Genomic DNA, 10,248 nt, shown 5'->3' on the forward strand with positions numbered 1-10,248 from the left:
ACCTATTTTCTAATAAAAGTACAATTGCAATGGATTGGATGATGGAGGTGCTGCCCCTGTTGCTGAACCAAAATTTTAACACAGGATGATTGTGTCCCTGTAGCCATCTGCAGAGTACCTGTGAGCCCTTTGGCTTTCCCTCTGCAGGGCTGCAGCAGTTGACTCTTGATGTACAAGTGCCCAAGTACTTGATTTTCTCTGTTCCCAAGAATTCCTGCATAGTCCACTGTTGTTTACCATGTGCTTCAACTCAACACTGCTAATTCTGCGAGCCCCTTCATTTCTGCCTTCCTCAAAATTTCTCTCAAGTATTCATGCTGTTTGAAGTAATTCCAAAAGGTCTGCAGCAAATAAGTGAATTTTGAGTAGACAGTTTGTTAGTGTTTACATGCATAATCAAGATATTAAAAAATCCTGACATTTTAACTGTATACCTGAAGAAGCTTTTTGAACTCATCATGTAAAATGGATTCTAGCCCTTTAACTTCAGCCATTCGTATAGTTTGCTTCTGCTTTTTATAAGTTTTTCAGCCTCATAAAAGACTAAAATCAGTGGTGTCTCTAAATACAGTAATAGATTCTGCCTAGGTAAAATTTATTTAATGTAATTTCTCTGAATTCCTTGAAAGGTTCTGTTTGTTATTTATTTATGGACTTGTAACATGGTCTCCTCCCCTCACTAAAACCCACAAGTGTTTTTTCATTGTTTTTGTTCCTTTTGCAGGTGTTCCTCCACACAAAGCTAACTTCATAGAGGACCTTGTTGTAATGCTACCTCAGAATATATGGGACAATCTGTACAGCAGGTAAGTTTGGAGCTGTAATTGGGAAAAATCCAGTGATAGTTTGAGAGCCAAGCATCAGACTTTAGAATTAGTGGCTCAGGAAAAAGACAGCCCTCTGGGCACCCAGCTGAGTGAAGGGGCTGCAAACAGCCAATTTATATCATTTCCTTATGCAAAGTAAAAGACTGCAGAGAGTAGTGTGTTATTGGGTTAGTGCTTCAATATTAAAGCAATAAACATGGATGGTATGTATGAAATAACACAAAGTAGGTCAGCAAAAGTACACTTTGCAGAGGTTTTTTGAAAGAGCTCTCTGTATCAGCTTCCTGTTCTCTTGTTGGCTGCAGACAGCTTTTCTTTTATGTTGGCTTTGAATCCATAGCCTCAGCTGCCAGTACTGCTTCAAAATAACTTATATCTGAGTGTTCTGTGTTACTGCCCCACACTTTAATGTCAGTCAGGTTTGAGTGTTTGCTTACAAAGCAGGAATTCTTACAAGCTATGCCTTATTCCAAAGTAACAAAAAGCTGCAGAAGAGCTTTGCTGATGGCTTTCAACACTCTGTATTCCCCTTGCATGAAATATTTTTAGCTGTTAATTTCCTGCCACCTGAACGATACATCTGAGGGTTTGGGGAGTTTTTTATTGATGTTTTAAAGTTTTGGTGCACACAAGTAAAAAATAAAAACAATGGTATTTGCAGTTTATTTCCCTTTTCCTAGATGTACTGGATTTTTCTTCCATTATCCATTTTCTGTATGTAAAAATAGCCTTCACAGGAGCAGTGCCCCTGCAGACTTCCATGGATATAATTTCACACAAAAAAAACCTGAGGGAAGGGTCAAGAATAACCTATTAAGAACAAGACTATAAATAAGTTTATAGGCTGGGGTCAGGGAGGTAGCAAAGCTAATGAGGAGTCTGCAGTGGGATTTAGGAACATGTTTAAGACAGAACTGGCTGGAATTTCCATAGGTTGTTTCTTAGAATAGAATTAGAATCTTCTTTGGTAAAATCACGCCTGGTGTATATTGAACAATACTTGCTCACTGACATGTTTAACCATAGCAGCTCCTTCTGAAGTCTGTGATGAGTTTGAGATGGTTTGTACTGGCATGAGGCAGTCAGAACTTGCAAGATGGTCTTAGGATGGAGAACAGAATATTACTAAGAAAATAAACTATGGCTATTGGCATCACTGTGACTGGCATGTGTCAGCCTTCTGTTCATACTAACATTTGCCACGTCTGCAGGTGCATGATCTTTTTACATGATGTTTTCCACAAGGCTGATTGTTTGGGGTTTTTTACTTTTTCTGCAGATATGGAGGAGGACCAGCTGTTAACCATCTGTATGTTTGTCACACCTGCCAAATAGAGTCTGAAAGAATTGAAAAAAGAAGGAAAAATGAATTGGAAATGTTTATACGGGTAAAACAGTACACATTTATCCATTCTGCTACTGGCCAGCACCTGACATTCATGACTAGACCCAAGGGATTACTAGAATTGCACAAGGGATTCCTGTAACAAATGGACTTTATTAAATATCTCTATACCTGTATACCACCCCACCTCTCTTAATGGCAGCAGTAGTGTTCTTGTGAAATCCCAGATAACTCTTAGGTGAAAATGTACGTAGAGAAAATTTTTCATGTATTTCTTAAATTGCTTTTTTATAGTATGGAAACAGCCATGTGAGCAGTTACACTGCCAGTGTTCTGTTCTGTGCAGCCTGCTATGGTTTAAGTGTAATAATACTGTGCCAAGAAAAATGTAATGGAAATCATTAGTTCTAATTTTAAAGAAAAGGCATTAGAAATGTAAACAAACGTAAGTGATTCAGTGTGAAGTAAATATGTTGGTATTGTCATGGATCTGTAAAATTAATATCAAGGAGCTACTATATTTTCCCTGGTTAGAGGATTATGTGCTTGAGTCTGAATAGTAAAATAACTAGAGGTAATGATTTTGATGTTCTTAAACCAAAATGTGTTTTGAAGTTTTCATTGAAAATAGCTGCAGAGATACTGGAGTTCCATTTCTGCTATCTCAACTCATGAAAGGAAGAAAAATAGAACTGACTCTGTTTTTTCAGTTCTGTTTGTCCTTTAATCACGCTTCAGAGATTCTCATATTTTCCATGTTTTTCTAAAATTTTTAGAAATTTTCATTACTCTGGATTATCGTGGGATAGAAATTATTATTCATGACATTGAGTCAACCCCATTTGCTTTTTAGCAGTCAGTGTCTTCCCAGTAAAAGCAGTGATTATATGTGCACTGTTGTGCAACTATTGTTACTGGTTAGTACACAGAAAATTCTATTGTTCTCTATAAAGATGGCTTTAGGGAATGATTGCAACACTTACTCTATATGAAACCTCAAGAAGTTGTGTTGATGCTTTAGGTTTATGACTTCAAAGGGGAAGTGTAGCTGTGTTATTACAGAGCTAAAAAGATAATGGTTTGAAGGTTTAAGTGACCTTTTGCTTGTTTCTTCATAACGTTGTAAAAAGATCTGTAAGTCATGAAAAATCCCAGTGTGTTAGTTCACTGTGCCTTGCTTGGAATTGTAGTGCCATCTGCTCAGAATACTTGAGGAAAAAGAAACACAGATGAAGATACAGTTCATCACACAAAGAATTTTCCATAAAATTATGGAAGAAGATTTTCAAACCACTTTCATTTTACAAAAATAAGATCTCTGCTTTTTTTGCGACTTGAAAGTTCAGCCTTCACAGTAATTATCTATTAGTGTTTGATGAGTAAGCACTTGTGCTTAAGAAGAACTTGTTGCTGTTTTTAGGAAACAAAAGTAATTTCTCAACAAAACAGTAAATCAGCTTTTAATATGAAGGTTACCACTGCTTCAGAATCTCATCTCACCTGTTCACTAGGTGTTTACTTTTTTTATGGTCAGTGATTCTTTAAAATGTTCTGTTACAGTGTAATGGTATGGTGTTAGCACAGTTCAAAGAATTCAGTAGTTTAAAGAAATGAAAGGGCAGAAAACCAGAGTTTTTTTTTTTTCTCCCTGTAGCTTAATAGAGCATTCCAAGAAGAAGAATCTCCATCAACGTTTTACTGCATCAGCATGCACTGGTTCAGAGAATGGGAAGGCTTTGTAAAGGGTAAAGACAGTGGTAAGTTGTGCTCCGTTTCAAAATCTAGGTAATCTTCTGTTGTATTGTTGTTTGTTCCTGCTTTGGTAGAAAACTGTAGGAAGAGCAGATAGCAAAGGCAAAGAAAGCTCTTAAATATCTAAGCACAGGTTTTATAGGTTACAATGCATCCAGGTTACAGAACATAGTAAAATACTTTACAGCAGTGGGATAATGGGATGGTGTTGGGAGGAATGTTGCTTGTTTGCAGGATGTTTGCTGTTAGTGGCAGCAGGAAAATTGGCTCTAAGTACAGGAGGGAATGGATTTTGTTGTGCAAACTGATGGATGATGCTGCAGCTTCTGGAGGAAAGGTGACCTTGTCAAATGTAAACTCAGCTCAGTAACAACTGTACTGATGTCAGTTTAGCTGACTTCAGATGCCTCTAAAGTTTTAAAATGGAAACTGATAAATTGTTCTACAATCTTATCAGAGTGTGCTCTGGGACAGCTTTGGTAAGGGTAAAAATTAGGATTAATTTGTGTTTTATGTTGCTTGAAGACTTAACTGTAATCAGGAATGCTTTGGAAAACTTGCTCTTAATTAAAATGTGATTAGCTTTTAACAACTTAGAATGTACTGTTAAACTGTAGAAGAACAAGCAGTAAACAAATTATCTGTTTTTCCTTTCCTTTGCAAATAGAACCTCCAACCTGCTGTTTGTTTTCAGCTCTCCCAATTTTAATAATTTTTCTATTGCACTAGATCCTCCTGGCCCCATTGATAATGCTAAGATTGCAGTAACAAAATGTGGCAATGCTGTGCTGAAACAAGGTAGGTGTCCAATATTGCTGCAGCCTTATGCATTTGCTGGAAGTTTGGGAAATTTATGATTTCTAAAAATTTATTTATTGTTACAATAAAATGAATGGCAGTTTCTAATTAATCTGTGTTGTGCCCATTTTTGGGTAACCATTTTATTCTTAAAATGAAGAATTACTATATGCAATAGACTAATCCAAGTGCAGTTGAGAGTGTAGGAGGTGTTTCAAGAGTAACTTGAAAATGGAGAAAGTGTGCTTTGGCTTTGCATCACTTGGTTTGATGGGGGTTTTCTTAACAAAATTTGGAGACTGTTCTATATCTGTATGTAGTTATTTGAATCTTGAAACCTAATTTGAATAGAAAAACATCTCACAGAGAGAGAAAAACCACTGTACATAAAGTCTGTTGCTCATTTTTCTGCAAGTCATTTGATACTGTACATTGCATGTTAGTGAAGTTTTTGCAAATATACAGATTTCTTCATTAATCTTCAGATTTAAATGCTCAATGTCATTTATTTGGAATTCATAGCTACAGAGGAAAACATTCTTATATGTCCTGCTTTAGGAAGTCTTTAGACTTTCTAGGAAGCTTTAAATTCATTTCAGCTCAGCCTAAAAGAACAATCTGCATCAATAAGATTAACATTTATTTAACTGGATTTTTTCCCAATTTTGCTTAATGCCTCAGCATACACTAGATATACCAATAAACCTACCATAAACCTCACCAACTGTAGAATGTCAAGAGTTTATTTTAAAAACAATGAGTTTTGGGACTCATGAGTTTTTTAGTGCATTTTAATGATTTAATTAATTGAATCAATTTGAAATGTAATTAAATTTGAAGCAAATTGGCCAGTTGTTGGTTTACTTTCAGCTACATTGGTACAAATTAGAGCTTGCGTAGAAATAAAAACGAGTAGGATGTAGAAAATCTTTCTGATAACTTGTAAGAGGTGGGAATGCCCCTAAATAGGGTCCAGTACTACACATTTCTGTGACTCAGTGCCTGAGTTCACTGTGCCTGTTCAGTTTAACCTGACTGGCTGCAGTCTGGATGAGTGAGTGAGTGAAGATCTACTCCTGTGCCTGCAGAGGTGGAGTTGTTTCTTGAGAGCCTGAAGGTAAAAGAGTAGAAGTGAGGCATAACATCATCAGTACTGGCATGGGATCTGCATGGTGACTTCCAGGGGAAGCTTTGCATAGCTGAGTTTGTGTAGCTAAACAAACATGCAGCTCTTTGTACCCTTCCCCTTTAGAAACTCTAAACATACAAAGCACCACTGCAGCGGGTGATGAGGACAGAGAAGTACAGGAGGTAGGAGGAGAAGTTTGTAGGGCTGACTTCCTTTTTTTAAAGTATGAGGGTGCTAAAACAAGCTTAACAAGACAAATTAATAATGTCTAATAAGGCTGTCAGGGAAAACTGTCAAGTAGGGTTTTGATTTGCTAAAAGAAAAGAAGGCTTATTCTGGTAGAGCAGAAATGTGATCTCTCTGTGGGTTAATGTGAGGAAATCACTCAGTATCTGACAGATCATTGTATTAAAACTTAGAGGGGGGACGTGCTGATGCATCTTGTCTTTGCCACTGGAAAAAGTTGTGGACAATCAGCAATGCTTGTTGGATGCTGGCTTGAGACAGGAGACAGACCTCTAGCCAGAGCATGGGATCATAAGCAAAGACTTTAACCGGTGAATGAAATCAGGCTGACCCATCAGTGCTACAGGAGCATTGCTGGAGCTCTCATTGTCCTAATAATAGTCCTTTTGTCTCTGGGAATTTCACTGTGCTTCTCATACTTTTGTTCTTTAATATCAGTATTAATTTCTGTGATGAAGCAAGAATCTTGAGTCCTTGAACTTTACTGTGTAAGTGATGTGATTGATGTCCTTATAATAATATGAGTCATTGTTTCCTGAGTCCCAAGATTTACTGGCTGTGAGCTTGATTGGTAGATGTTAGATAAGATATTTATCATAGAATTTGCATGTGTTTTCTGCAATTACTGCATAATTTAGAGCAGATAGTTGTAAGAATCAAGAAGTACAAAACTAACACAAAATAGGTAATTGGTTTTGGCAGCTGGTGCAAGATAAAGCAAAAATAAAGGTTATGATGTTAAATTTGGATCTGAATGCTTACAGTTTTAAATTTTAATCTGGATTTTTTTTCCATTTTGTATCTGTTCTGGACTTAAATCAATAAAGATTTAAATAGTAATTAAATTTTAAAAATTTTTCAGGTGCAGATTCTGGACAAATATCAGAAGAAACTTGGAATTTTCTTCAGTCAATATATGGTGGAGGTCCAGAGATTATACTCAGACCACCTGTTCCTCCAGTAGAACCTGATATATTGCAAACAGAAGAGAAGATTGAATTAGAAACTCATGGTCTGTAGCTATTGAGGAAAAGATGAACTTGTAAGGAATCCAGCTTCCTTACAAAATGCCCAAAACACATTCCTAAAAGTTTTATTCTCTTATGTCTGTTGGAGGCACAGCTCACTGGGCATTACATTAACTACAGAATAGTAAGTTGAAATATGTATTGCAATTTGTTTAAATAGCGACTGTTTCTCTGTTTTGGAAGGCATGTGGTTTGTACATTTTGGAATGTTTGGTCTATGGGAAAAATGTAATTTCTGAATTTTTTGCTAAGACTCAAAATCCTATTATATCCTTAGACTTGAAAAACAGGGACAAATTTTAGAGATGTTCAGTAACCCTTCTGATTCCTGATTGGGCTTCTGATATCTACAAACTTTTGCCTGTCTTAATTGTACAGTCTTGACAAGCCTAGGTATGTGAGGAGTATATTTTAAATGGACTGTGATCAAACATAAAGAAAAAGGATTTTCATTTCCTAAATGCTCAGGAAAAAATTGTCTTTTACTTTGCACTGTAAGTATATGAAATGGGTAGTATATAACATCCAAATACTTATTGTATTTGAGTGGCTCAAACATTAGGGTAGACTGAATAATGGTTTAGTCAGCAAATGTCATAACTTATTACTACTAAATTTTACATCTTATTATAGTCTTCTGTAACTCTATAAACCTGGCTAGTGTCTTTAATAGTATATGTGGCAAAAAGATTTAGTCTTCTCTAGGGTAACATTTGAGAGCATGAAGTGTGAAATGTAAAATTATTATGGATATGAGTGATATAAATTTCAGAAAATTAAATTGTCTGGTCTCTTGAATTACATTCGTAAGCATTTATATTTGAAGGACTTTATTGTATTGTTAAGAATTTTCATTGGCATGATGACCTTTAATGTCAGAAGCTGGATAAAATGTATATATTGCAAAACTTTATTGAATGATTCATATTGGAATGCAGAATGACACTTGCTCATGTTTTTGCCTGATATTGTTACCAAATAAGCAGCATTATTCAAGACTGGATCAATAAAAAACCAAAATTAACTGTGGAATAGGTGGGGGGAGCTTTCCTAGATGTTTTTCATTTATTATATAAATACAAAATCCTTTGAAGTAATGCTGTGGTACTGCTCTCACACCCATACAATTATTTTTTGACCATTTTAAGTTTAGACAATGATGTTGACAGTTCTAGTTCCAAAGTAAGAAAATGCTGACATAACCTTCCTCTGAATAATTCTATATGTAGTTTAAAAACATACTGGTTTGTATGACTTCATGCTATTCCAGTTCAAAAGTCATCTATCAAACAGCCCTAGAGAGAATATCCTCTAACAGTAAGTATTTGTAAATGTGATTTGATGTTAGGAGATAGAGCAACTTGAAGCTAATATCACATTACCCCTGCAAAGCATCAAGTGCTTACTGCTGACTTGTGTTACTGATTAAGGTAAAGTTAACTTGCTTATGGACAGACATTAATAACTTGCTGATGTTGGCCTGTGAGCTACTATCTGACTGTCTGATTTCAAGTTTTCAAGTCTTTTTTTTTTTTTTTTTTTCTTTTTTTTTTTTTTTTTTGGTAAATTCTTTGATTTAAGTTTCTCTAACATACTAAAGAACAATGAATAGAAGATTTTTTCTTAAACAGCATTCTAAATTGGAAACTCGGGAACTATTTCTCTGGCTAAAGCACAGTACAGTGATCAAGTTTACAAATTTATTCAGTGTTTTCATTAGTAGTGGATGGTAGAACAGACTGGCTTTGTAAAATTTGTAAGGGAAAAATGGATTGAGTGTTAGGGGCATCAGCTTGTCAGGGAATGAAGCAGTTCTGTGCTGAGTATTCTGAACATTACAGCAGATCAGACTAAGACTTAAGACCCAGTGATACCAAAACAAAACCTGTTCTGGGTAATAGTAACAAAAGCATCAGATGTGAGGCACAGGAGGTAATTATTCTGCTCTACTTGGTGCTGTGCTTGGTTTGAGATCTCATCTGTACTGTTCCCAGTTTTGAATGCTATATGATGATAAATAGAAGTTGAGATTATTTAAGGGAAAAGCAACAAGACTCAGTGTTGAAAAAGAAGTATTTTTCTCCCTTAAAAGAATGCTGAAAATGCAAAACTTCCAATGTGTAAATAATTGCTGGTTAATACTGAACAGTTTTTTTCTGAGATAAGCAAAGATACTTGCCTCAGCTTTAGCAGTAGGGACATGTGCTGGGTTTAGGAAGCTGATTTCAGGAATCTGGGAGTCTTCTAGTTGGTCTTTGCTTCTGAGTGTCTGACCATAGTCAAACATAATCTGTGATGCATACAGATCAGTAAGGAGGCTCTTTACAGCAGCCGAGTTGGTGAAATGCCTTTGTCACTGTGGAAAAAGGCATCTCCCCACTGGAACTCTGTCATACTTAGAAAAAACCAAACCCCTCTGTTTGCAGAGATAAATAGATGTGTTTTAAGACAGTTCCAAAGGGATGACTGTCTTGCTTTCAGCCCTTTGAGAGCTCTACAAGGGGTGTTATGTCACAGAAATGGAAGTAGTTTTTTCAAGGAAGGCAGTGTGGGAGAACTCCAGATGGATGGTCTGTGTAGCTGGAGGGAAGGCAATAATTCAGAGAATAGGTAAAGGAGAGGCCTTTACTGGGAAAAGCTGTCATGATTCGTAGCCAAGAAAGAATGCATCTCAGGAAGGGCCTGTGGAAATTATTTTTTTTCCATAAGCCTTTCACCAGACTATTTGGATTATTGTTCATTTGTTTCAAGTTGAGGAAACACAGCAATGTGTTTGTGTGCCAGAGAAACTGTCACTTCAAGAAGGGAAAAATCCAGTGGACTCCTTGTTGTAGGCCTGGAAATCCAGATATGAGCTGTTAGAAGCCTGCAGTTCAGTGTGGTAACTTGAATCCTCTCTTCTGGGGAAAACTGTGGTGGGTGTCAGGGACTTAGCAGCTCAAAGCTTCATTTCTCTAAATTTCTGAAGGTTTTTTGCAATCAATGTAACTAATTGTTCATCTGAAAACCTAATATTGAGGAGACTGCTTCAGATATTGTGTAATGTAGCTGAACAGTGTAATTGGAGGGAAAAAGAATAGCAGAAGAGCTGAATTACTCAGTAGTAAAATAATGCAGTTTTGT

General features: G+C 36.3%; 1 protein-coding gene across 3 annotated transcripts in view; it reads left to right on the top strand.

Moving 5' to 3' along the window:
• USP33 (ubiquitin specific peptidase 33) overlaps positions 1-8,157 on the top strand; it is a 35,453-nt gene extending 27,296 nt beyond the window's left edge. For all 3 annotated transcript variants that reach the window (XM_063165874.1, XM_063165876.1, XM_063165877.1), the window contains exons 20-24: positions 725-806; positions 2,107-2,215; positions 3,827-3,929; positions 4,654-4,722; positions 6,960-8,157. In XM_063165874.1, coding sequence (XP_063021944.1) covers positions 725-806; positions 2,107-2,215; positions 3,827-3,929; positions 4,654-4,722; positions 6,960-7,117 — 521 coding nt within the window. In that variant the 3' untranslated portion in view covers positions 7,118-8,157. The remainder of the gene's footprint in view (positions 1-724; positions 807-2,106; positions 2,216-3,826; positions 3,930-4,653; positions 4,723-6,959) is intronic.
• Positions 8,158-10,248: the final 2,091 nt, after the last annotated feature.

The sequence above is a fragment of the Melospiza melodia genome, chromosome 11 (genome assembly GCF_035770615.1).
Source record: "Melospiza melodia melodia isolate bMelMel2 chromosome 11, bMelMel2.pri, whole genome shotgun sequence".
In the NCBI taxonomy this organism is placed as follows: domain Eukaryota; kingdom Metazoa; phylum Chordata; class Aves; order Passeriformes; family Passerellidae; genus Melospiza; species Melospiza melodia.